The 27994-nt window shown below is 44.0% G+C and overlaps 2 protein-coding genes across 3 annotated transcripts in view; both read left to right on the top strand.

Annotated features, from left to right (window-relative positions):
* Positions 1 to 27994, top strand: part of LOC126037437 (E3 ubiquitin-protein ligase RBBP6-like) — an 87639-nt gene that overhangs the window by 55530 nt on the left and 4115 nt on the right. The gene's annotated exons all lie outside the window — the stretch shown is intronic.
* LOC126037447 (E3 ubiquitin-protein ligase RBBP6-like) lies at positions 7 to 27990 on the top strand. The gene is made up of 12 exons (XM_049797765.1): positions 7 to 64; positions 7517 to 7804; positions 13672 to 13771; positions 16439 to 16479; positions 21300 to 21340; positions 23706 to 23794; positions 23914 to 24010; positions 24847 to 24986; positions 25900 to 26069; positions 26859 to 26962; positions 27412 to 27465; positions 27850 to 27990. The coding sequence occupies exons 2-12, from the start codon at positions 7642 to 7644 to the stop codon at positions 27988 to 27990; spliced, it is 1140 nt and encodes a 379-aa protein (XP_049653722.1). The 5' UTR covers positions 7 to 64; positions 7517 to 7641.

Below are 27994 nucleotides of genomic sequence, written 5' to 3'. Positions count from 1 at the left end.
ACCTGACAGCAACGCTGGGACCTGCCTGACAGCAAAGGTGCCCGGTGGCCGCAGAGCAGCCCAGGTGAGCTGGGTCTCTTGGAGGCCACCAAAGCAGCCTTCCTCCACCCCTGGTTTTGGTGAGATCCGGAGCAGCGCAGGGATGTTTCTCAGGCATCCAGGCCTGAGGAGGGCTTGCCAGTGCCCTCATGAGAGATCCTCCTCCCAGGAAGCACCTCCTCGTAGAGCAAAGGCTCTATCCAGCCTGGGTACGGGTGCCCCGCGCGGTGTCTCAGGGAGGACGGGGTCATCTGCCTGGTGGCTCTGACACAGAAACGGTGAGCTGAAACCCTGTAGTCATGGCTGGCCGGTTCAAAGTCTCCGAGTGCCTCAGCCTTTCTCCCCGAGAGTGTTTAGGCCAGGCACTTTTTCCGGGTGTGACAGATGAAGCCAAGATGGATGCTGGCAACATCCCGGTGGCTGTGTCCCACTCCCACTTCTGAGTTGTGATGTCTGAAATCTGGGGCCACCTGAAGGGCCTGGCAGAGATTTCCAGGGGGTTTGTGTTCAATTTTTTGCTCTCTTAGGGCTACCATGTGCTAGGGTTATGGGATGCTAGGGTTGCAGTCCACTAGGGTTATGGGGTGGCAGGGTTATGGTATGCCAGAGCTGAAGCGAGTTAGGATTAAAGCGTGTTATTGTTATAGAGAGGATCTGGGTTCGTTGGCCCTGGCTTCCTGGGGTTACGCTATTTTGACCTTATCTTGTGGTCTGCCTGGTCTTTTTTTGCGCAGAGTCCTTTTTTTTAGTTTGATTGCCTTTTCAGGGTTTGGATAGGGACCTTTGGTTTGTGTGTGCTAATTCTGGTTGATTTGTTGCTGTTCTGGTGGATTGTGTTGTGTTTCCTGTCTTGAAACCAACATTTCTGGTCTACTATGTCTACCACAGGTTTGGCAGTGGCAGTTCTGGTGCGGTCTGACTCATTTCTGGTGGGTTAGTGGGCAGGTAGGTAGGGAGGGAGGACTTGCGGTTCATGGAAAATGACTGCCAGATGACTGACGGGCAATTGTGGGGAGAGGTGAGAGGTTTTCTGGCCCATAGGTAATGACTGCCAGAGGACTAAGTGTACTTCTGAATGTATGTGGACTTCCAAATTCGTGGTCATTTCTCCTGCCTTGAGGAAGAGCTATGGGAAGACACCAGCCACACGGAAGGACAAGGGTTTCCCAAGGGTACGTGGCTCTTTGGTTTCTGCTCATGAGTAAAAAACCTGCAGGGAGTCTGCTATCGTTAAGTTCAGTGACGTTTTGTAAAGTGCTGGACTGAGTGTCACGTGACTTGAGGCGTTGCTGAAAAATGGTGGAGGTTTGTCTGCGTGGTCTGGATGCTTTGGGTTTGAACATGTGCTCGTGGTGGTGACTTCATGCAGTCCTTGGCTCCTACCTCGAGGCGCAATGTGTGCTTAGGGTGAGGTTCATCATCCATGACAGTAGACGTGAATCTGCATTTCAAATAGATTTCTTGATCATTTTGGATTTGGGGGGGGCAATTTCTTGTCAGCTCCGATTCGATCATCCTTGGTTTTGCCTCTTCACGTGGCAGGTGAAGAGCTCGTAGGAGGAGCAGGAGAAGGGTCATCACTGCTGTTTCCACCTTGGTCGCTTGTACTGGACTTACCAGAGTTATCTTCCATCTGCAGTTTCTTTGCAGGCATTTCTTTAAGCCACTTGTCTGTTTCGTGAAGGGTAGTGGACTGAATGGGAGACCTTTTGTTCGTCATTTGTTCCTCAGAGTTTTACCTGTCATTTGTTGTCTGTCTGTTTGCTTGTGTCCTGGTTTCGGCTGGGATAGAGTTGTCTTCCTAGTAGCTGGTATAGTGCTGTGTTTTGGGTTCAGTATGAGAAGAATGTTGATAACACACTGACATTTTCAGTTGTTGCTAAGTAGTATTTATACCAAGTCAAGGGTTTTTCAGCTTCTCCTGCCCAGTCAGCAAGAAGGCTGGAGGGGCACAAGAAGTTGGGAGAGGGCACAGCCAGGGCAGCTGAGCCAAAGTGGCCACCGGGGTATTCCCTACCATGTGATGTCATGCCCAGTATATAAGCTGGGGGGAGTGGGGGTGGGAGGAGTTGCCACCTGGGGACTAACTGGGTGTCAGTCAGTGTGTGGTGAGCAATTGCATTGTGCATCACTTGTATATTCCAATCTTTATTATTGTCACTATTGCAATTGTATTATTGTTATCATTATCATCAATTAGTTTCTTCTCTTCTGTTCTATTAAACTGTTCTTATGTCAATCTCAGCTGGGTTAAACCACAGCAGCTTGTTATTTGCGGTGCTTGGTTTAAAAAGCTTATTGTAGCTCTCTGGATTTCCTTCCTTAAAGGAAGTGTCTAGGATTTCTACCCAGGAGTGAGATGTCCAGAAGGGACTGTTGTCATTGTTTAAGCCCACCCAGCAACTAAGCACCAGGCAGCCGCTTGCTCACTTCCCCCCCCCCCCCCCCCCAGTAGGATGGGGGAGAGAATTGGGGGGGAAAAAAAGTAAAACTTGTGAGTTGAGATAAGAACAGTTTAATAGAACAGAAAAGAAGAAACTAATTAATGATAATAGTAACAATAATAAAATGACATTAATAATAATGAAAGGATTGGAATCTACAAAACAAGTGATGCACAGTACAATTGCTCACCACTCGCTGACCGATGCCCAGTTAGATCCCAAGCAGCAGCTCGCCCCCCCCCGCCCCCGCCCAACTCCCCGCAGTTTATATACTGCACATGACGTCACACAGTATGCAATACCCCTTTGGCCTGTTTGGAACAGCTACCCTGGCTGTGTCCCCGCCCAACTTCTTGTGCCCCTCCAGCCTTCTTGCTGGCTGGGCATGAGACGCTGGAAAATCCTTGCCTTAGTATAAATACTACTTAGCAACAACTGAAAAAATGAGTGTGTTACCAGCTGAACCCAAACATAACACTTTACCGGCTACTAGAAAGAGAATGAACTCTGTCCCAGCCAAACCCAGGACAGCTGTCCTTGTACACTGCCGTCAGCCTTCAGTCTAGAGAAATGTCTGCTAGTGGTGTGTGTTTAACGGTAATGTAACTCAAGTGCATCTGAAGTGGGGACCCTGTAGAGAAGAGAAGAGAATGTGAGAAACACTTCAATGATATGCAGCTAGTGAGGATGCAAGTACCTGCTTTAACCTTTTTTTTTGGTTGCTTTTGCATTCTTTGGCAATATCTACTTGAAAGTCTACTTCAGCAAAAGACAAAGACGTCACTTCTGATTTCTGTGTCTGACTAAAAGAACTAACGTGATCATACAGAGAACTGATATCAAGAGCCATTTTTTGCGATTACTGGATATTGCATCTGACTTGTCGTGCTTTCCCTGTGTGTAGGGTGGTGGTTTGTGCCCGCACTAATCTGTGCTGCCGGGTCCACATCCCTGTTGGTTGCCAGATGGAAGGCAAAGTGTTATCCTCGTTAAAGTTTACTTGTCTAATTTCAGAAACTCTCTACATCGACTCAGAAGTGAAACCCCTGCTAATCTCTTGGTGCACTGGTAGAGAAGCAGTGGGGGGTTTTCAGGGCAGTGCCTATGCAAGAGCCTTTAGGAGATCCTGTCCCTTGACTGTCAGATGGGGCAGTGAAGAGTTTGAGAAAATGATGGGTGTTTTGGTCTTCACCAAAGCAGTTATTTTTTTCTTTTGTAGCTTATGTTTCTTATGTAAGAGAGCTGTGTGTCTGGGAGGAAAGACTGTGGGTAGAAGGGAATGTGCTTAGTTAGAGGTCAAAGGAAGGTACAATCAGGATGTAAGGAAGGGCCAGCATAACTGTTCAGAGTTTTGGTTGTTTAAATTTGTTTAAATTTGTTTTGGTTGTTTGGCTTGGTCGGGTTGGCAAACTGAAAAGCAGGTGGTGGCCCCAGACGCACCTTTCCTGGGCTGTGAGCTGCGCAAAGGCCAGCAGAAAGCTCTGGGAACACTGGGCACATAGGCCAAAGCGTTCCTGCTGGTACGCCAAGTGTCGGCAGCCCGAGCCCTGACATCTGGAGACCGATGTTTCACGCCAGCAGGGCAGGGGAAGGTAGAGTTGCCTCCTCTCTGACAGGAGGCCGCCACGCTTTGGAGGGGGGCGGTCAGAGCAGGTGCCTTGGCTTTCTTCTGGCCTTCATGTGGTTCTCGTGCTCCTGGACAGCCCCATCTCTGTTGGCAGTCTTTCATCAACAGGGGTTTGCAGAAGTGGAAGTTGTTTCTCCCTCCTGGTGGAGCACTCACCGGGGCTTTGTTGTCAGAGAAGCAATGGGGAGCGCTCCTGGTTGGACGCAGCTCCCTTGGCAGATGCTTGTGCTCGTTTCTCGGCCCCAAGGTCTTCCTGGTGCCTTCCCCCCACGCAAGCTGTGCTGCTGGCTCTTGTGAAATGGAAGTACGGCGGGAGGGTGGTTTTAACCACAGCTGGGAAGTTCCAGTCAACCCGTCAGGGAAGTTTTCTTCCTGGTTCTTGCAGTTACAGGTTTTCAAACAACCCATCAAAGAAGTTTTCCAAGGAAATGTGACTGAGGGGAGTGCAGGGATGAGCTCTCATTGCTCTCTGTGTGGATTGTGTCTGTCCTCAGCCAGCATGCAGTAGCTTTCAGATGAGGAATGGGACTATTCCAGGCTGAAGTGGGCAATCAGGATCCAAACTCAGGTTTTTTTAAGGCAATCAGGTGAAAATGTGTGGTTGGAGCCTTCTTGGTCGCTTACCCTTTGAATTCCGTGCTGTCCTCTAGTCTGAATCTTGCAGTGTTTTTACTGAGTTGTAACAAATAAAGGGAGAAAGCAGATTGTCCTCACCCACACAGACACCTTCTCCGCAGCTCCAGGTGAACAGACAAAACCTCTGGGGGTGCGTTGTTTTATTAAACGTGTATCAGATATCCAGCATTAGGGGAGCTGTGTACAGCGACTGGCTGCAGGTGCCTGGGGCTTGACCAGTGTCACCTGGAAAGGAAAAAGGAAAAATAGGCGACCATGGGGACGTGTTTCCAAGTATATTTATTTGTAATTTCTCATTGTCCGTTGCTGTACGTGTGCCTCGGAACATTTAGCTCGCACTGCTTCCTCCTCTTCTGCCCGTCTTACTCAGCCTGGTTTTCTTCCTCCACCGCCTGTTCCTACTCCTCTTCATTGTCATTCTTTTACCCTTCTTCTCCTCCTTCTGTCTGTCCTCCTGTTTGCTGTTGCTCTAGTTGTCCTCTTCCTCCCCCTTCCTCCCACTCCTCCTCCACAACTTCACCCTAATCCTCTTCTCCTGTTAGTCGTCCTTCTCCTGTTCAACCTCTTGCTCATCCTCTTCTTGCTTCTCATCCTCCTTCTCCCCTTTCTCCCCCACCTCCTCCACTGCCTCCTCTTTGTTCTGTTCCTCTTCATCCCGTATGTCATCCTCCTCTTCCTTCTCTCTGTCTTCCTCCTCATCCTGTTCCCATTCCTCTTCATTCTCCTTCTCCATTTTCTTCCTCATTCTCCTCTTCCTGCCCCTCTACCTCCTCCTCCTCCTTCTTGTCCTACTCCTCTTCCTCCGCTTCTTTTCTCTTCTTTCGCATGTTTGTTCTCCTCCTCCTGTTCGGTATCTTGTTCCTGTGCTCTGTTCCTCCTCTTGCCCATCCTTCTTCTCTCCCTGTTTTTCCTCCTGCTCCTAGTCCTGTGCCACCTGTTCCTTGTGGTCCTCCTCCACCTCGTCTTTCTCCTCCTCTTGCTCCTCCTCATGGTCTTCCTCTTCCTTCTTTTCTCTCTCTTCTTCCTCCTTGTTCTCATTCTCTTTCTATGTTCCTCGTCCTCTTCATTCCCTTCCTCCTCCTCCTCCTGCGGTCCACCAGTTCGTCCTGTTTGTCTTCTTTCTTTTTCTCCTCCTCCTGTTTGTCCTTCTGTTACTTCTCTGCGATGGGCTCATCACAGCCTGGTTGGTTGGGTGTCTGGGACTCAGTGATGGCTCAAGGGATTGGATTCCCCATTTAGAAATGGGTTTCCATAGGCCCTTTCCCGGTGCCAGCGTGACAGAAATGACAGGCTGACAGTGGGGGTTTTAAAGGGTTTGTGGGTTAGAGAGAGCAGGAAAATCAGCTCATTCCACTGGGCGTCCAGTGGGTACCTGCCCATTATTAAAGTGTCGTTATTTAAGTGCTGTTAGTTTGGTGTCTATAGGGCAGGTGGAAGACCCACGTGGCTCCGTGAGGTTCGCACCATTCCCATCCAGTTTGATGTGTATCAAGGCAGAAAGCCTCTGCCCCACAGGAGGGGAAGGTGTCATTTTCATTTCCTCCACCAATTAGCCCTCGGATGAGAAGAGGGAAAAAGTTCTGTTTGATTTTATAAGCGGTGCTCTGCGTGCTGCTGCGCTTCCCAGTTGTGTGCCAGGGTCATCAGAACCTGGCTGGCCAGGTTCCTGGGACCTTTGAGGCCCATAAGGAGCGAAAAAGTCAGCCTGGCACCCGGGAACCTTGAGGCTGATAGGGAGCCGGGGAAGAAGTCTGCCTGGTGCGCGGGACCTCCAGGGCCTGGTGCAGAGGGGAAAGGGGACTGATAAGTGGCCAGCTTGGTCACAGAGCATGGCTGTTTGCCTCATAAAATGGCATTCGTTTTGCTAACCGTCCTACGAGGTGTCAGGAGCATGGGGGGTACCGGTCACAAGTGCAATTGTGAATTGCCTTTCTTAAGAACTGGGACGGCAGCAATGCAGGGCCCAAGTGCCAGGTTAGGCTTGAGGCTACTGCTTTTACCCTGGTTCTCCCAGGCAAAGCACAAGATGAGTGTTTTAGACTGTGTAACCCGTGGTAACCATATGCATCAATTCAGGGCAGAAGGAGGTCCCTCCTGTTGAGTCTCGAGGTTCGGAGCAGACCCCCTTGCTTTCTAGACTCCTTCTCAGAGGAGAGCCTAGGGGCGGCTGAATCCACTCCTAGTCCCAGACTTGGTCAGCGGTTTTAAGTCTTAAAGGGATGAGGTGTAAGGATTATGGGAAGGGAGAGGGAAAGAGAGAGCAAGGCAGAGGGAGTAAAAGGAAAAGAGAAAGATTTCACTGGTCCTGGGTCCAGCGTTGGTCCAGTCAGCCTAGGGGTCCAGTTCTGGTGGGGCTTCAGTTTGTGTCCTTTTATCATCCTTGCCCCTCCTTCAGGCGGGCACTTGAACTCATTAGGCTAGTTAAGCGTCATGCGCGGTTTGTGCTTTCAGAACCTTCGGGAAATGGATCGCTGGGCTCGGAGGTCATTTGGGGAGTAACTCCTCCTTCCCTGCAGACATGACCATTGTTGGATCTTTGGCCATGCATGGTGAGCTGCCCTGCTCAGCATATCAGATCAGCATAGCAGAACACAGAGCTGCACACCCCCCGGCATGGCGTCCCCATCCCGTTGCTGATGTCTGTGCTGATCTGTGCCGATTGGCTTCTTTTCACCTGTGGTTCCTTGCTGTGCAGGGTTCGTTGTTAAGCAGAGTTCGTCATTACGTAGAACTTGCCCCACCGCCATGTTTGAGACATTAACTCTTTCAGTCTCTCCCAGGGCCTCTCCCCATCATCCGCCTGCCCGCCTGGGCTGCGAGGAGGAGCCAGGCGAGCATCGCCTCCACCTGCCACGGTAGACGCTGTCGTGGAGCAGGCATCTCCTGGCCCCGACCATGTCGTGTGTCCACTACAAGTTCTTCTCCAAGCTGAACTATGATACGGTCACCTTCGGCCTCTACATCTCTCTGCGTGACCCCAAGCTCCAGATCACGGTCCGCGAAAAGCTGACGGCAGCCAGCTGCGACCTGCAGATCACCAACGCCCAGACCAAAGAAGGTGCGTGGGGGCAAGAGGCACGGGGCCTCGGGGACTGCCCGGCTGGCGTTGTCGTAGACGACCCCGTGACGGCCATGGCCTGTGGGAGCCATGCTCTGCCCTTTGTGGCTCATCCCCACATAGCGTGAGTCAGCCTGGGGCCCATCCTGCCAGTGTGCAGGGGGACCAGGAGGGCAAGCATTGCCAGGGATGAAGCGGGGTGGGAAGCGATAATGTGATTTGGCCACAAGCGGTAGCTGTGACTTGTGTTGGGGACCTCACGGAGCTGTTCTTTTGCAGTTGCTGTTTTGACAACTACCTTCAGATCTGTGCTTTAGACGTGGAGCTAGGTACAGAAGAACGCGTGGTTGATTGGTGACGTATAGTGCTTACAAAAGTGTTGTTTTTTTCCCAGAATTCCTCTAGCTAAAATGATAAGGAAATGTGGGAGGAGATCCTTTAATAACAAACCTCAAAGAAATCTTCAGAGAAATCTGGCAGACAAAGCTGAAAGTGATGGAAACAGAACAGATGGCTAATTTGAAGCAAAAAATGTGGTTTTGGTGACTTCATTTTGTCTTCAACTCATTTTACTCCACTGCACTGGTATATCGGTGATACAGATACTTCCTGAAGCTTCCGTAAGGGTGTTTTTGATGGGAAAATGCAAAAGTCCCCCAGTGGTTTTCTGAGCAAAGCTAGAGAGTACATTTTGGTGTAATATGTAGGTATGCCAAGATTTTGGTTTATATGCGTAACCGCGAATTTCAGTGTTTATTAATCAGATCTAGATGCTTAAGCTCACCTTCAGAAGGTAAAGGGAAAACGTAGACCAGGATATTCTGCCTAAAAGGGATGTTTGGAATTCTTCCATGTGGACATAAAGGACTGAGTTTTTCTAACTTTGTCTGTGCTGGAGTCCTGTCTAAATGTTGAAATGATCTTGGAAAGAGCAAAGTGAACCTTGAGTGAAGATGACCTACTTGCTCAGATTTTTCCAAGCACTCTGAGCTTTTACAGTTCAGTAACGGTTACTTTTCATAATGGAGATCTAGTAGGAGAAGCAATGTTAATGTCATCTAAAAGGAAACAGGATTTTAAATATCAGTGGAAAAAAATGATAGGAAGGACTCTTTTTAAGATGTTGGGAAGGCAGAATGGATGGTTGGGACCTATTTTAAAAATAGGGAGGAAGTGTGGGTGTCCTCTTCCAAGCTTACTATGGAGGCATGTTCTATAAAGGCAGAATTGCCTTCCAAAAGCCTCTAGGCCAGAATGATGCCTTTAACCTTGCCTCCTTTGAATTTGATCTGGATTTCTTGACCTGTCTTTTGTAATAGGATGTTCTCACAGTATTGTGGCAGAACTGCAAACTCCCGAACGCAGGTCTCTTGCACACTCTTTCCTGCCCTGTACCATTCTGACTCCAAACACTTGGAGAATGTGCTATTCTGCTTATCAGGCGAAATGCAGGAAAATAGAAAAGCAAAAATGGGTCTCAGAACTGGTCTCAGATGAATAGTTTTAAGGAAGAATAGTGCTCCTAGAAGACTGTCTCTTGAACGCAGAACTTGCTCGAGTTCAGTGTTGCAGCATGCGCTTGACAGTTTTAGCAGTGCCACAATGCGATGTCTTCAGAAAAACCCCATGCTAACTGTGAATGAAATCATCTGGCCTCACAGCTGATGTCAGTCTGTCTATGTGTCTACTGGAATGTCTGCAACACTGTGCAAACGTAGCATTTTAGAGAAGACTTTAAGCAACTTTTCAACTTGTCCTTCACTGTGGCATTTTGTGTTGCAGTGCTAGTACGGGGGATTGCTTTGATGACAGCTCCGAGTGCAATTAATTCTTGGGCTGCCATGCAGCATTCTTGTGTAGAGCTTTCAGAAAGGGTATGGCGTTCCCCGTTTCCCAGGCTGAGCTGAGGGTAAGTCATGTAAGTACCCATTCAAAAACCGAGATGTTGCAGTGGAGCTCATGCACTGCCTGTGTGGCAGTCAGCTGCTTGGACTCTGTCAGCAGCAGGTTTGGGACCTCTCGGGGGTGTGCTGTCAGCTAGGTTAATGTCCCTTGGCCAGGTGCTTAGGGCAGGCTCCGTTTGGTACATTACCACGTTGCCTCCAGCATTGCTTTTGCTTTCCCAGTCACATGCTGAAGCAGCAAGCAGTGCCAATAAGACATGAAGGCATCAGGCGGTCTGTATAATCAGATTAATGACTGCAAGTATGTCAGATCTTATTGACTCATCCTTTCAGAGCAATCTGGGTGAAAATACTTCTCTGCATAGTGCTCGGAGAGGTGCTTTTGCGCGGCTGTCAGACTCCAAACGGTGGATTAAAGCAGGCCGTAAAATAAAGTAGGAGCTTTTTTCAGTAACCTGTTGATAGCATACATGTGACAGAAATTATTAAAGCTAGCAGTTTTTCAGAAGTATAGGTGAATTTAAAAATGGGATTGTTAAATTGTGCATTCAGTGCGAAGCAGAGCATAACCTGCTTGTACTTTTTTGCAGGAAGAAGGTTGTGGACACTAATGCAGTAGCTGATTTAAGATTTCTGAGTCCGTATGAGGCAGCAGTCAAAGTAGCTCTTGTTTAACTTGTCTGCCTCCATGAAATACTTCTTTGCCTTGGGTCTAAATTTCTTGTCTTTTAGACTGTTATGTCTCTTCTGCTCTTGACTTTGAGATAACATCCAAATCTTTTTCTGCTTTTGCAAGCTTTCTGAGTTAGTGGGATCCTTACTTTTAATGACAGGTCAGATTGACAAAAGCCCAGTAGCCCCTTACTGGCCATCTCTGCCAGTAAAACAAGTGTTGTGCTATCAGGGAATAGGAATCAAGAATGTTGTTACCTCCAGCTTTGCTGAACGTTTCTATTGGAGCGCTGCTTGGCCAAGTGTGAAAAGTAGCCTTGTTGGGCATGACGTCACTGCTCGCTTTGCAGATGTGGAGTCACGAGGTGAGGCAGTGTGACACTGCTTTGCAGGTCCTGGTAGTTGCCGAGTCTCTGCTAGGGGATGCTGCTGCCCATGGGGAACAGGTTCCTGCTGGGAGACACCAGTTCATTCTGAGAGCTGTTAGACTAAGCTGGCTTCTGTTAAATTCAAGTTGAGAGGGACTTCAGGAATAGTGCGCCAGATTTAGTCCTTCCCTATTTAAAAAAAGAAAAAAGTTGACTTTTTAGGCGACATTGTTTGGCTTCACCTCTCATAAAATGTCATCACCAAAATTAATTCAGTTAATTGAGGCGACGGAAAAATAAATGCGTTAAAGCCAATTGGTATCAGGCCCCTTCACAGAACTAACTCAGCAATGGACTCTGCTGTATGTAAACACTCTTCCACAAATTCTCTGGCACGGTGCCCAAGCTGGTGGGATACTTCAGTACCAAATACAAATAGGTGCCGAGATAAGTGTCCTATACAAAGAAAGCCTTTCCTTCACCGCGCTATTGTCACTCTTCAGCTGATCCATTTAAATGTGTACTGATGGACTTTTAAGGTGAATTCAGTTTTATATCAGTCTCTTCCTAGATGGGTGGACCTCTCTTCATGGTGCACTTAACAAGCGAATTCAAAACAAGCATATATCACAAGATATAGATATAGATATATACACGCACACACATTCAAGGATAAGTCTATTCAGGAGGCAGGTGTCAATGCTTCTCTTCTAATGGTCAGTGAATTGTCAGCAAGTGCTAGAAGAGGACTTATTCCTCTTTTTGCATCACTGTTGGGCATGTTCGAATTGACCTCTGCAGGCTTGCATCCTTTGTGAATAAATGCATTGGTTGCTGCCCTCATGTATACAGTCTCTTCCTAGGCGAGGTGCTGCCACTTGTAAATCTGCTGCAGAACTAGAACAATCCTCAGTTGAGCACAGGCGTAGCAAACTCCTGCCTTTTTGTGGAGCCGCTGTTGCTTGTCCTCTATGTCTGAAATGTCAGTGCAGCGGTTTGTGATCTGGCCCAGAAAGAACGCTCTGTATGACTCCATTCAGCAGGTCGAAACAGCTGGTTTGGGCTTCTAGATCTGCAGCTGCCATGATCTCCCAGTTGCCTGCCTGGGCCCCAGTACCGCTTCAGCTCCTTCTCCATCAAAAAGTCCCAGCGCAGGCCTTTCTTGACAGGTGGCTGTGGAAGGGTCAGAGTTTCTTCTTTGAGAAGAGCTCTAGGGGTTGCTTTCAGGATACATGACTTCTGTAAAAGCTTCTGTTTTCATCATTAGTAGTCCTTTCTCCCACAGTTTGAACCTCCTCGGAAGTCCAGAGGAAACTTGCTGTTCGCTTTCCCTAGGGGGGAAGATCAGGAATTAGTTTCAGCTAAATGATTTCTCAGTTTTCTGAAGAAGCATTCTGTCCTTTGGAAATAGAAGTAACATTTTCATTTCATTGTTGAAATAATGTCTTCTGGTAGGTGAGTTTTGGGGTAAGAGAGGTTCCCGCCTGTAGGAATAATATACTGAAAAATGAAGCATAAATTGTGAAATATTCCTGTTGTGCGTCTGTGATCACTGAGCAAAACCACCCTGACAGAGCTTGACTAGATATACAGCATCTGTGGTTTTCAGACCATTGTTCTGATTGGGTCTGCAAAGGTAAGAGCTTGTAATATTTAAAACTGTAGGCAGATTACAGGGAACGGCTGCTGATAGTGATTTAAAATATTTAGTCATATCCAGCTTGTATAAGGACAATATAAAAACCATTCTCATGGAGAGATCTTTGCATTTTAAGCTTACACAGTCAAAGTGTCTCAGGTAGTTTGTTTTTTTGTTTGTTTGGGCCTTATGTAGACGGTCAGAAGGCTTTCCTCCTCTTCAAAGACTAACATGGTGTAAGCCCAGGCAAAGCACGGGTAGCTTCAGGCACACGCTCTTTTCAAAAGGCTTTTCATGGCTGTCGTCATAAGGAATTTTGTTTGAGTCTCTCTGCTCTGAAAATGAATCGCAAGAATTCATAGAATCCTAGACTCAGGGAATGGTTTGGGTTGGAAGGGACCTGAAAGATCATCTAGGTCCAACCCGCCTGCCATGGGCAGGGACACCTTCCACTAGACCAGGTTGCTCAAAAGCCCAGGGACGGGGCATCCACAACTATTGACATCCAATTCACGTCCCTTGGGTTAATTCAAACTAGATGATAAGCTTCAGAGGGGAGATAGCACTTTAGTTGGAGCCAATTCTGCCCTACTTGTGAAAGCAAGCTCAACCCCCCCCCCCCCAAATTTCTCTGATCCAAATGCTAGCATTGCCGGTTTTGTTTCCATGGACATGTAGAGCGCGGAGCAGCTGAGAAGCGGTGGTGTTGATGGATTAAGCTCCAAGGAATAGACGGAGATGGCAGGCGCTCTTCTGTGTTCTGTCAGTCTTGAGCACTAGCAGCACGGGGGAATTGAGGTAGTTAACAGCTACGAAAGCAATGGCGCAGAGTTGTCATGCTTTAGCTGAGGGCCTCTTGTTGCAGGGCAAGCTAGTCAGACTTCAGAATCTGGTTTATGCAGGTGAGACTTTGCTGTGGTTGGTTTTTCTCCAAAGCTCTGTTGGTTTTGTAGCCTAACAGAAGCAAAAGCAACTTAAGCTAGATCAGGGAAGAACCTCATGCATTAGCAGACTCCGCTTCAGTGACCTTTGAGACCATTTTGCTGTTGGCATTCCAACCATTTTAGAAACATGAAAAAGATTGTGCTGCTTGTGTTTGATGATCAAACCTGAAGGTTTCTTGAAATGTACTTTCAGTGTGTTGGGACCATAAAAGCGCAATGTTACATATCAGATTTTGCTTTTCTATCCGTAAAGGGATTCTCTGAAATGTTGTGTAATTATGTATTGATATACGTTCTCGTAAACTGGCAGATTCTTTTTCTGTATTGATGTTGTTTTCAGAATACACAGATGGTAATGCCCTGATTCGTAGAAACTCATGGGTAATTGTTAGGAGAATCCCTGCTGGAGGAGTTAAAGTCACCAGCAAAACCTGTGTTACGTAAGTATCCGTAAAGCATTGTATTCTTGGTTAGGGGTTTCAGTGCATTAACTTTCAAACTGATATTAGTTGACAAGAGGCATTCAGATTGTATCTTTCTTGTTAAAGCTGCTGTTAATTTTTGTTGTCATGGGCTAGATTTTAATAGATCTGTCCCAAAGCAGACTTACATGTTTTGGGCTGCTGGGAGATGGGGTTCAAACTGCAACAATGGTAGCTTTTAAGATGATTCCATTGGGTTTGTTCTTGGGGTTGATTCTTTGAGAGCCAAGTTGTAGATCTCATTTCCTCTACGTGGAGAGATTCCTTATTTTATGTGTTTGATTTGATTGCTTTTATAGTAAAGACAGATAGGCATTGCTGTGTAAAGTTCTAATTTGTTCCCACCTCAGAAGAGTCTGATAGTCAGTGTTTGACTATTTCTTGCATTTGGGGGAGGCAGGGTGGGATATGGCAGGTAATCTTACCCCCCAAATCTGGGTGTTTTGCGTACTAGACACAGAGGAAAGACCAAGGGTTGCCAGCTGGCAAACCATGCAAACCAGAAGTTCCATTCATAAGTGATTCCTATTAGTTTCCTAAGGACAATGTCCATTTCAGGCAAGAGAAAAAGAACACTCTCCTAATGTGTATCACCTTTTGAGCGAGTACAACAAAGGAATAGTTAACCCTTTCCAAACTTGAAACTCACTAAGCAGTTCAGCACGTTACCAAGCGTTACTAGTTATCTAAATCTGTTTTTACCCTAAGTTGATATCCGTGCTCCAGGTTTTCAGTCTATATTCCTCAGATTTCTGGAGGACAGAGAATCGGATGTGTTGGTTAAAATTACAGCTATCCACATGCAATGCTGACTACAGGATTATTGCTGTCATGTGTGTTTTCAGCTACATTAGCATTGTTTGAACATTCATGTTTTCCAGCCTTCTTAAAGAGACGCCTCTCCCCCACAATTAGTAGGTATTATTAGCTTGTGGTTTTGCCATGTCTTTCTCATGTTGGTTCTCAGTCAATAACGTAGACTGGTGAGTTACGGTGTGTCTCGAAAAAACAGTACAGCAGCATCCTGGTACCTGTGAAGCATTTGCCAGCAAAAACCCCTGATTGCTGTGACTCTGCCTGTAAACTTTGGGTATATTCCTTCAGTAGTTGCTGCAGTGCTTTCAGGCACTACCTAGGAATTCAGGACGCCACAGTGTTGTGCTTATAACGATGGCCTTGTTTTGGCCATGTTTAACTTAAATATGTGTGCTTAGTGCCGCCTTGTCAACGCATCCTCCGTTTCTGGTTGGCTGGCGCTCTCTCCTGGTATCTTAATACTGCCCTGAAATGAGAGGAGAGATGCTGCTGGCATCAAAGATCAAACCAAGACCTGGATGTGGGGATAAGGAAAGAATGGCGCTGCTGTTGTAGTGTTGAAAATGAACCAGGCAGATGAGCTTTCTATTCCTTCAGCTGGAAACATTGCAGAAACAACTGGTAGAGTGGTTAATGTTTGGGAACGAGGAATGTACGCTAGAACGGTGGAGAGGCCTTCAAAAACGCGTTACTCCCCTTGTTGTATGTTCTTCAAGGTAAATGGATGAAGAAACCATTGTGCGGTAATCTACAGTATTTCCCTGTACTTCCTCATCTTCAGGAGGTACGTGGCTGTACTTGCGAGCCTGGTGGTATTCTAGCAGTGGCAGGAAGCACGAGCCTTTCTGTTTGTACGTAAATTCCACAGCAGCCGTGGAATTGTCTCTGCTCACGGGACGCTTTGGATGACGTATGAATTGTTTGTTAACTAGATCAAGGGCTGCACGTCTGATTCATGATGAGTGGCATGCAGATAGAGATCAATAAGTGTGTGGAATCTCAGCAAGTTTTCAAATGTAATGACTATTGCCAAAAAGATCGTAGCCTTTTCAAGATTATCCTAAAGCAAATTCTGGCAAGTAAGACCTTTTCTTTTTTGGCACAGGGCTCCTAAATCACACCAAACCCCAGAAACTGCTTTCAGGTGACATTTCTACTACTATTTTTAGTCAATATTGCATGTGTAACACATTTAATATTTTGGCACTTTCATGGCTAAATGTAGTAGCTCTCTGAATACAGTGCTTGGGCTTTCACAAAGAAACTCTATTCTAAAGCCTGTGCTGCTGCCGTTTTTGTTATTTCTTTGTCAGATGACTGACTGTTTTCTCTGAAGTACACTTGCACTTCAAAGTGTCTAGAACGTCAGTGTTCTTCCTTGGAAATTAAAGTACTGTATCTGGTACCCATTTGTAATACTAGATATGTACAGATTGGTTAAAGTTGCCTCTGTATTTTGATAGTTGATTATTGAAGAACACCAAGCTGTGAGACAGACGTCATCTTTTTGATACTGACGCAGCAGAGACAAAATACCTGAGGACTTCCTCTTGCACTGTTGTGTTCTGTAACTGTACATCTTAATTTGTGACAAAGTAGAAACGGGATTTGGGTTGGTTTGTTGGTTTTTTTTAGTTGCACTGAATGTGCCAAGAGAGAACAGTTTAGGTATATGAATACATTTCCCCATTCCCTAGACTATCGGAACATAATGTTTTGATGTTCGGGTTTCATAATCTGTTGTCAGTGCTTTATGCTGGGTACAAGTGCTTTACTTGAAATTCTGATCACCTTCTTTTCTTCTTCCAGAAGTCGTACTGAGGCAGTGAGTGGAACATCAAAAGCAGTATGTAAAAACACAATCTCACACTTTTTTCTACACACTGCTCTTAATTCTAAGGCCACGGCCTTGTATTCATGTTCCAAACATTAACTAATTATGTATTCCAGTAAAACCTGGTCTATGTTGTAAAGACAATGTCTTTGATTCGGCATAGGAAAAACTGGGTAATGCCATCATTTGCACAGTTCTAATGTAAATATTGGTATTGGTGCCTAGTGATGCATTGCATTTCACATTGAATATGCTAGAATATTTCCTGTACGACTTTGTGTTGCACCGGTAATGTATGATCGCTTTTAGATCGTGTAGGTCCGAGGTTTGCACAACTGAACATGGTGCCATGTTCTGCATCTGTGTATAGCTAGTAATGCGTATGTTTGTACATTGTTTTGTTTGTAGGTTGCTTTGTGCTTTTTGTTTCTTGCAATCCAAATTGTTTGGAGTGAATTTTCTGCCATTTCCACATTATATCACTTAGGGGTTTTTTTTTAAATACTCTTTTTGCCTAATGGGTTTTCAAAATGTTATCAAAACCCACTGAGAAACCACTGTGGTTAAACTTGGTACTGTTTCTTACTTTTGACCTGGGGGTCCAAACAAATACCCAAACCAACATATCCCCTACATTTTGAGGATAGTCATGCACAGCTAAATGTTTCCTTTTCATGTCCTTAAATGCTTGGGTATTTGTTCCTAAAAGTGTATCATTGAAGTGATATTATTTGGGCCCCTCTGAGTACATGTGCGTCTTCAAGAGATTGCCATGGATTTAAATATGGTTGCTACGCAAAGTGGTATTTGGAAGTTCTGCATTTGATCTTTCCACTCTATCTGATGAAGCAGTGTAGTTTAATAGTTTGTCTGCAAATGAAAATATCTAAACCCCAGTGTACTGATTTTGGCACAAGGTTAGAGCCTGGTGTATTTGTGGGTAAAATCCCTGTCATTTTTCTGAACTTCTGCCTGCAGTACTTTTCTGCATCTGGGTGGCTTCGGGGTTGGATGCTGCTTTGACTTCCCAAAGGTTAAGCCTTTCTTTAATATACCCCCACTCTGAATTTCCATGTGGAAAAGGGGCAGCATTTTTTTTCAGGTTAGAAAACACTGACATTTGGCTGCTAAACTAGAGAGAAGTCACACCAGGACATACCTAACCGGTAATGGTGTAGATCTGGATTTGCGACTTGGGTCGAAGGCTAGGTGTAACTGTGCTTTTCAAAATAGCCCTTATAATGTAACAATTCCTATTTGTTGGTTTTCATTTTTCATCTTGAAGTCTAACTGCTTTTTCTTCACTAGAATGGTGTGAGGCTTTGCACTAACCCTGGATCATTGGATCTGATCCCTTGATCAGCTGTTTGGGTAACTTAATCTAGAAATTCATGAGCTCTGGGGTTGTGTTCTGTGAAGAATACAGCCTCTGATTCTCGTGGAATGGTATACAATGAACTTAAAGTGGAAAACATCTTGTACGTTGGTGTAAAAACAGTAAGCCTAAACCTGACATCCATAATTCTATCACTGACTGGTTCAAATTCCTTTTTGGACATGAAAGCCTCTCCTTGTGAGCCCTGTGACCCTAGCAGTTAATGTAACACATTTATGTAAACCACGTTTATAGTATTTGATCTAATTGAGATGGGGTTTTATTTCTTGGAAAGAGTTAATTTTCTCCTTGTTTACTAGCTTGTGTATAAACATAAATCACATCTTCATCAATAAGGTTACCATTCTTTCAGCCTCATGTGTTCCCTGGTGTCTTTGTATTACATTTCTAAGTAGCATCTTACCATAAGCTTAGATAGATGTCTCCAAAAAAATTTTTTTTTAAGAAAGGAAAAATCCTGGAGTGGGAGGGAAGACTTAGTGTTAGTTAGAACTAATTAAAAAGAAGACAAAGCAAAACTGTTCCCTTCTTGTTTGCTCTGACTGTACCTGATGTGGGTTGTGGGTAGCCATAGGGAGGGTGGAAGCCTTGCATCTCTCTGTACAAGTCCTCTCCGCCCACCCCCCCCCCCGCCTCTCACACACAGAGTAAAAGCACTGCAGCCTCAGGTGCTTCTAGTGTTGGAGGCACAGCTAGTTTTATTCTTAAAGCTAACTCAGGACTTGTTCTAAAGTGTGTGTGGGGTTTTTTGTTTTGTTATTTTGAATAAACATCTTTCTGCATGTATTTCAAAGCAAAACCTGGATCTTAGTGTGGTCTGAATAAATCACTGGGAAGGCTTGCCAATTATTGTTGAACAGTAAAGCAGCAATGTTAAAATCAGTCCAGATTTTTTTTTAAAAAGGATGCACAAAAACTTATACTTTGACTATTTCTTAATTGTCTTGCTCTTATGTTAGCTGTCATTCTACACTTCCAAATCTGTGCTGCTGTCCTACTGTTCCTACTGGCAAATCAAGAAAGTGAGTCCTATTTGTTTTCGTATTCCTATTTCAGTAACTGCAAGGAGCTCTAGTTGGTATTAGTCCTCAGAGGCTGCAGAAATGCAGAGAGTCATGCGCATTGTTTTAGCACCGTCAAGCACAGCTGTGATCCTTCCTGGCTGAATTTTCAGTTTAACCAAGCTATTGGGTTTTAGGAAACCACTGTAATTTAAATGCAGCACTCCAGCAGTGAGATTAGCCTTTTCCTCCTATTTTCTGTCCCCTTTCCCACTTGCTTTATGTGAGTTTCTGTTTAGTCTTCTGTCTGAAATGGGAGTTGATACGTTGACTGTTGATTCTGGTTTTTTGAGGGTTTTCTTTATTTGGTTACCTTGGGTGTTTTTTTGGTTTGGGTTTTTTTCCCCAATTCTTCTGCAGTATTACCTTAGTTTTGTGTACAAGTTTCATGGAGGTGTTGTTTCTACTTGACCGATTGGAGGGACTGGCAGGAAATACTTCAGTAGAAATTTAAAGGAAAGAACCAAAGACACAAGAATGTAGGATCATTGGAAGATGGCCGTTGGGCAAACGTCCTAAATAGTACATTAATTTTCTATTTGCTGCTTTTGGTAACTGTTCATAGCAAGGAGCGCTTTCATCTCCTTTAAGAAATCAGACTGTTGCCTGCAGGCCATAGAATAACGGCTTCCTAAAAAAATACAAGAACTACTATGAACTGTTATGTTTCAGGTACTGGTCAATACTAGCCTGTTTAATGCCAGGCTCCAATAGAGAGCTTTCCTAATTCCTTGTTTGCTTCTGAAAACCCACAAAGTGATAATGGTTGTGCCTGCCATGAGAGAACATAGGCCTGTTTTTCCACATGTGAAGAAGAGTGGCATGTGGGGCATGAAGCTTCAAAATACTTGATCAGACTTCCCTTTTGACAGAAGTGGGTGGGTACCAAATGTTGTGAAGGGAAGGAGAGTTGAATCTTCTGGTAAGAATTGCAGTGGAAAGAAGGTCTCTTGTTCCAGATCAGGGTGCTCCTCTCCAAAGTCACGTTTTCAAGAATGTTTTGGTTAGTGTTAGAGTAATGTTGTCTGTGCTTTCCTAAACATCTAGAGAAGACATGAGTAACTGGAGTGAGGAAACATCTTTTGCACGTAAATATTTTGTCCCCAGAGTCTGCTAAAACTGCTCCCTTGAATTCTTCCACTACGTTAGGTAATAAAGGACAAGGGCTTTTTTCCAAGGAAGGGTTTTAATCTCTCCTCCGATCCGTTTAGTGACGTCTTGAGGAGAGCTGTTCAGTTTATGCCGTGACACTTTATTCTACATTTTTGAACAACTGAAGACCTAATAAGCAGTGATTCAGGTGTCTTTCTGATCATGTTTTGCTAGGGTAAGCTTCACTGCTGCTTGTGGCATAATATAATTCCATATTCTGGAAAAGGAACAAAGGAAACAAAAAGGAACAGTGTTAACCTGTTTACTTGTGGAAAAGCAGCATTTCACTGTTAGTTCTCAGTAAACACTGCAGCCTATTACAAACTAGTAGCCTGAGGGCTTGACTCCTGCAGGGTGTTCCAGGAGGTTGGTGGGAGGGAGGAGTGTGGTTGCAGTGGAGAAAAAAATTACAGGACTGTGCTCTGACTCCGTGTTTTCATCATCATTAAAAATTGGTTTGGCTCTGATAGTAAGGAGCATAATATTAAATTCTCACACTTCCCAAACTCATTTGGATAGTATGGCCTGTGGTCTAATAAAATACAAGACATCAGTATTCTCTGTTTTTGTAGGCTGCTCTGTCATGGGAAACACCTTTATTTCACTAATTTGAGCAGTCGGGTTTTTTTCTAGACAAAGTGGTGGTTTACTTTCATGGCTGATGTTCTGGCTTGGTGTTTTTATTTGGGTGTTGTGGGGTATGGTGAGTTTGGCATTTTTAAATTTCGTGACAGGAGGGGCAGAGTTCATGGTGGAGGGCCGATATGCCTGTGCTTGATTTTGCCAGGCAGCTACTGCCTTCATAAAAGCATAACTGTGTGCATTTAGAAGTGATGAGATGTTAACTGATTAATTTACAAGCTCCACTGCAAATAAGTTTCCTGTAGTGATGCTTCCTTCTGAAATAAACTGAAATCCTTTGTAGCTGAAAATTGACAGATGTGAGCCTTTGACAAGGGTCTCTCTCTGAGATACTGTGGAGCAGTAAGTTGATGTCATGCGGGTTTGGGTATTTTAGTTTCTTCTCATTTACCACACAGGCACTCTTAAGGTGCCATAGGTTTGGACTTTGTTTTGAGCAAACACAAATTACACGGGGTTGGCAGTGCCCCTGTCAGTGGCACTCAGAGGATATAGTGCAGACTTTCAGACTACAGTAGACGTTAACTATTGCTATGTTTTGACTCTAGAACTTGAATATGTGTTTAATTTTTTGTGAACGGATAGATGAGTCTCCTGCATCTCTTTCTCTGGCCCACCTTGCTAAGGTATATGTATATAGTCTTGTCAAATTCTTTAAGAAAAAAAAGTGTTTGCCTAGTTTTTTAAAATCTTATACTGTGATCTATAGCTGGATAACTGTTGTAATGGAAACACAACTTTAATTTAATTTTTATTAATTTAAAGTAGTAATTTTAACTTTAAAATGTGTGTCTATTTTGGTACTAGCCTGTAAAGAGTAGTTCCCACTTTGGGAAGATAGAAGGGGAGTACCTTATCAGCCTCAACGTAATGTTGCACTATTAAGCATCTTCCAGACACAGAGAAGCAGCATTTCAGAAGCTGTTCACCATTTCTCATATGTTTCATTAATTTTGCATTGGAAACTAACAGTTTTTACAGAGGAATTGAATGGGCTGTAAGTTACGGCCATTTGGAGGGGGGAGCGTGCAACAGCCAAAAGAATCGTTTCTGTAACATGGACAATTGCATGGCTGTTTTTGAATTTCTAGCCATTAAAGTTACAGATCCATTCTTTTAATGCTGCACAGTTTCATAAATACTAGTATATAGACAGTAGACAACATAAACTAATTTGTTTGAATGCAGCCTGTGTCAAGTGTGAAAGTGTACCTGATTGTTTCTAGGAATACACCGATGCGTATATGTGGCATATTAGCAGATGTGACCTTCTGGAACTGCTGTAATGCCATGTTTTGCTATGGAACTGCTTGCATTTTTTACTCAACAATGTGTACCTTCCTCTGGGAAAGCACTACTGGCTGCACTTTGTGAAAAGGCATAGTGCTCGCCAATGAAATAACTAGTCTTGAAAGTTACAAAGCTTAGAGAGGACAGGGCCTAGTGCAGAGAAGCTAGTTCTCTCTTCTGAAAATGAAGGCTGGAGTTCATCTCCAAGAAAGAGGAATCTCTTCACACTGGTCCCTTCTTTCCCCTCTCACTGAAAAAATTAAATTGTGTGCATCTGGAGGGAAAAAAAAATAATGTTTGGAAGGTAGCCACCAAAAGAACTTGGTCTCCATTAGTGCTGTCCCTAAACATGTCCTTGGTTCTGTAAACCTATGCCAAATTTTACTCTTAAAATATGAAGAAGTGTCCTTGTGGTGTACACATTTAAGCTTTTGCGAAAATTTCAATATTCCAGAAAAATACAGGAACATAATGTAAAGCAGCTCAAACCTGTTACTTACTCTAACCTCTTTAGTGCAGGCTGACTTGGCATGGAGGTGATGTGTTAAGAGTTTTCTGGTTTCTTATTACTACGTGTGAAATGCCATATTTGAATTTTGGTCTGTTCCTACTAATGAGTTGTGGGTTTTGGATGTGTTTTGTAAACTGTTTGGGTTCAAAGAAATTAGTCAAGTATCTGTAAAGTTTTCTGTAAATGTTAAAGGAAATGATTTCATAGGTGTTGATCTGTGGAGAACACAATGGTGTCTATGAAACATCCATTTAATAGAATGTTGAAACTAGCTGGTTGCTTTTGTGAATGAACGCATATAAAAACAGAACCATGAGTGGTTGATCTGAATGCTAGGTGCTTGAAGGTCCACATCCTTTACAGCCTCTCCCTTAGATCCTGCTTGGATCTGGACTAGTGAAATGAAAACATTGGAACAAATGCTACTTTGAAAAAACAGCTGGCTTCAATAATTTGAAAGGCCTATTTCTGCATAAGGTTGCTATTACAATTTGTATGTGAAAAGGACACAGCCAACTGGAAAAAAAATGCAGGTTGTGCTTCCTGTAGTTAAGTCACTTAATGTGAAGAAGTTAGTAGAGGGGGAAACATGCAGTGTGGACTGCCTCCAGCCATGATGGTCAAATTTGTAGTGACAAGTATCTTTTGTCTTGCTGAGGGATTATAAAAAGCTTGCTTGCTTTTAATGCTTCTGTGTGGGAAGCTGCATTTCAGCAAGCAAAAAGTTGTGTGTCCCTTTAATGCTGCAAAATGTAAATAAGGATACTTGCGTGCATCTTTCTGAATTAAATGTACAGTGGATGTCTTCTTCAAAGAGGCTGGAGCTTCAAAATCACCTTAAAAATACTGGATCGTGTAATGGTGTCTACATATGCCTTCGGTCCACCTGGAAGACCATTGGATTGGTTACGCAAGTCTTTCTGTAAGGTACAAACAGAGCCTAAGGTTTTGAGTGCCCAAGAGCGCTCTTGTCAAGTAGGTTAACACGCACGCAAACACCATGTAATAACGGTGTAAGGGCTCCCCAGAACATCTTCAGGACAACGGTATTGTCCATAAGCAGCTGTTGTCATGCAACCTCAGGTAGTGTTGTGCTGCTCTTTACAGGACTGGGTGAGCGGTGTTGTCCTTGGCTGTGTGGGCTTAAACCTGTTTCTGATGTGCATGTCAAATAATTGCCTGTTAAACAGACTGCCAATCTGGCTGAAGCCAATGCTTCCGAAGAGGATAAAATAAAAGCTATGATGATACAGTCCGGCCCTGAATATGATCCAACCAAGTAAGTGTTGATAATGTTAGATCTGTTCTTTGAAGGTTATGGAAGAAACTGTAGAGGTGTTTGGTTGAACAAGAGAGACACATGCACACCTTGTTCTTTTCTTCCCCAAAATCTTGTAGTTACATGAAGAAACCCTTGGGTCCACCTCCATCATCATATACTTGCCATCGTTGCAGAAAACCTGGCCATTCCATAAAGAACTGCCCAACAACTGGGGTAAGATTGTGGGGGACTTCTGGTGTTACTTGGTTTTTAATTGTTTTACCCTGGCAGTTAGGTAACAAGTACATGAATGCTCACGTGAAGCATTGTTTCTCTTGGGGTGAAATACAGAGCTTGGCAATGTTGCAAAGCCCTTCAGAATTCAAGGGAAACCTGGGATTAGAAACGTAACATTTTCTTTTTTCTAGGTCATGGACATGAAATGTGTCCATAGATCTTTCTCTGTGAACTTGCATGCGTGTTTTTGTACATTTCAATGTTACTGGGAATGTTTCTGGTTTTAACTCTTTTTAGTGACAGTTCATAGTTTTTAGTGTTTTGTATAAATAGATGTTTCTGTTGACCCCATCTACTGAACATTTGTGTGTTTTAATTAGACAAGCCTCTGGTTGCGTCTTCATGCCGTTTAAAGTTAGTCACTGAATGTACATGCATGAGGTATGAATTTAGCCTTCCTATAGAGATGGTGAATGTAAGTTTCCCCAGTGAGCGATTCAGAGCACTGAATTAAGCTCTCCCTCTGAATTGCCCTCTGGAGGAGGAGGAGCAGGTTTGTGTCTCTTCTCTGAGTGGATGGTGAGCTAAGGGCTGTTTCACCCTTAAGGAACCTGAGGGTAAGCCAAAGAATGTCGACCGAGTTCAAAACACTGCTCAAGCCTTTGGAACATCCTGGCTGTATTCATTTAGGAAAAGCATTATTTTAGTTGAGCGACCCTTCCGCTAGGTGAAAGGAGAGGATTAAGGGCTCTTGCTGCTTAAAATAATCATTGAAATGTCATTTTAAGTGTGGGTCTTAAGATGCGGTATGTCTGCATTTCTTGTCTCAATAGGATGAAAGTTTTGGGTCTGTGCCCAGAATGAAAAAGAGCACGGGAATTCCAAGGACTCTCTTGGTGGAGGTGAAAGATCCCAATACGAAGGGTGTTATGCTGGCAAAAACTGGAAAATACGCAATACCATGTCTTAATGTGTAAGTATGGAATTAACTGGACCGACCAAAAAGCGAACGAGAGAAACCGTGCGTAAATGTCTGAGTGGCAGTGCAACGAGGTTGACCTGCATCTGTAACGAGGAGGGAGGAAGCGTTGTCATTGTATCTGAACCTCAAAATCTGTGATGCTTTGTAATGTTAAAATAGGGTGGTCGTACTGTTCATGCCCCTGGAACTTGGTTAAGCTTGTGGTATGCTAAGAACCTGTATTTCTGCAAAAGATTTTGGTAGTGGTTACAGTGGGAGTCGTTCTCTGTGGAAGCTCATTTGGCTTCTGCTTTGTGTTTCAAAGGCTTCTTGCAGAGTTGAACAAATAGCTGTTGGGCTGAGATTTCCTCCCTCTGAGTTTTATTAGGTCTTACGGGTGAAACAGGCTGCAGATTTCCTGTTGCTATGAGCTAAGAAAACACTGCTGTGTGCTGACAAGAGTGGCTGTTTTACAATGCACTTGGTAGCACTTTGGGGTTTCTGTCGTGGACCTCCTTTCGTAGAAGCTGTAACATGGACTTCTTCCACTTATAAAATGTAATTACTGGGAGACTAAGTTTACCCTGCGCCTGAAATTTACATTTACCCTCTGGCAGAGGAGAGGTGGGACTCATTTCACCTGATTTCTAGCTGTCAAGAAATGATTTTTCTCATCTGAGCTAATTTCTTTGTTGATCCACTGAATGGGAGAGCTCTGCAGCGGGAAAATTGTTCCCCCCTCCCTATTCTGGTGTGGTGGCTACAGAAAAGTAGTTTCAACTAAATGCCTATGTTTTAGAAGGCTAATGTGGAGTGAGAAGAATTCCATCTCCTGTCTTCCTTTCATAATATCCAAAGCTTGGAAAAGTTTTCCTTTACCCACCCTTAATTTGTTTCTTTTTCCTTCCCCTTTCCCCTCCTCCAGGGAAGCTTATGCTAGAACGAAGAAGGAAAAGCCTCCCTTTTTACTGGAGGAGCCATCCTCTTCCTCCTCAGATGCTCCTATTCCAGATGAGCTTTTATGTCTCATTTGTAAGGAGATAATGACTGATGCAGCTATTATTCCCTGCTGTGGAAACAGTTACTGTGATGAATGTAAGTGTGAACTCCCATGTTTGTTAATTCAAAACAGCACATCTGCTCTTCTGAAAGCAGAAAGAGGAGGTAGCGAAATTACTTTGTTACCACTTCTGTTTTATACTTAAGTATACCCTGAACAGGAAAGGGCTCTTCTCCTATAAAGGGAAAAAAAGGCAGAGAGCTTTAATAGTTAAATAAATGAATAGTAAAATAAATAGCTTTTTAGTTAAATTTACATGCGGAAGGACGAGTATGAGAGGAGTGGCTGGTTGTGCAGGTGATTGCAGTATTGGATATTGAGTGCATTTAGTTTGCCCACAGCCCTTTCTCTCATGCAAAACTATATAGCCAACTCTGGTGATTTATGGTGGTCTGCAACAAATGGATAGTTAGAGGCATTTAATCCCCATTTTTCTCCACGGGAGAGTTGGTTAAAATCTTCAGAACTCGAACCTAGTAATGGTTTTTTGAACCTACTATTTGTTTTTTTGAGACAAGTTTTATTCATTAACCTTGAAGGTGGGGACTTCTCACTGGACTATGTAGTGGGAAGAAGACTAGCTGAAACATCAAGACACAGCCTACTCTACATCTTCAAATGTTACAAGAGTGACATACCAAAACTCTAGAGTTATTTGCTGCATACTAGAAATTTTTTATGCTATTGAACCTTTATAGCTTCCTGCTCTCCATTCAAGACCATATTCACCTGTTGATCATATAAGTGTTTTTATAGTTGATTAGAATGCCCAAAACTTCCTTAGTTTGGCTAAATGCTATTTTGATTATTCTAATTATACACAGGTATTAGAACAGCCTTACTGGAATCTGAGGAACGTAGATGCCCAGAGTGTCATCAGACAGGTGTTTCGCCTGATGCTTTCGTGGCCAACAAGTGCCTACGCCGGGTAACATGATGACTTTTACGTAAAGTGCTTGTAAGAATAGGCTCTTTGTCAAAAGCTGAAAGGGAAGGAAATATTAATTTACATCTGCTTAAGCAAGGTTGAATTGAATAAGGCTAAATTTACCTTTCCAGTACATTATCTGTTATCACAGAAGCTTACAGCTCCTTGGAGACAATCTGGCAAATTCAGGTCACGCTTTTGTTTAAGGTGATTGACTCACTTTCAAATTCTGTGTTAACACGGCAGTAATTTGAATACAGATGCTCTGAGTTACCAATCACTAGTATCAGTGTTTAATGTGATGTGTTCATGTATCGGCATATTGATTTCTTTTGGGATTGATAGCATTTACAGCTACTTACACAAGTAATTTTACTCTGTGGAGGCTTTTGTTCGTGTATCTGCTGAAGTTTCATATTACCTTTTTGTAAATGTTCTTCTGCCTCTAGGCTGTGAGCAACTTCAAAAATGGAGCCGGTTACAGAAAAAGGCACCGTCAGCAGGTTTGGCACCAACAGCAGCTGCGACTGCCACCACCACCACTCCTGACTCTTACACCTCCTGCTGCTCTGGTGACTGCTGCTGAAGCGTCTACATATTCATCTCTGTCAATCAGCAGTTTGTTGGAAGAGAAGGTAAGCTTTGTTTCAACATTTGCAGCGATTCTTGCATTTTAGTAGAGCTTATTTGCCAGCTGTCTGCATTTATTCACAAGGGCTGTCAGATTCCTGTACTAAGACAACCAGCATTACCAAGTCGTCTGGGCCCCCAAGGACAATCAACACTCACCACTGGTAAGGAACTGTAACTTTAGAATTTCTTTTAAAAAATGATCTTCAGATAAACCAAATGGGATTTTTTGCTCTTTCCTCTCTCTGCTCCAAAAGGTCATCCAGCAAGAGCCAGTACAATTTGCTCAGCAGATGGCAGACCAGGCTGGGAACTGTAAGTGTTCTACAAAAATGCAATGTATTAATACTTGTAACCTGTTAAATGAGGCTGTAACACATAAGTTCTACAACAGCTGATTCA

The sequence above is a fragment of the Accipiter gentilis genome, unplaced genomic scaffold (genome assembly GCF_929443795.1).
Source record: "Accipiter gentilis unplaced genomic scaffold, bAccGen1.1, whole genome shotgun sequence".
Classification (NCBI taxonomy): domain Eukaryota; kingdom Metazoa; phylum Chordata; class Aves; order Accipitriformes; family Accipitridae; genus Astur; species Astur gentilis.
This window is presented reverse-complemented; position numbering and strand designations above follow the sequence as displayed.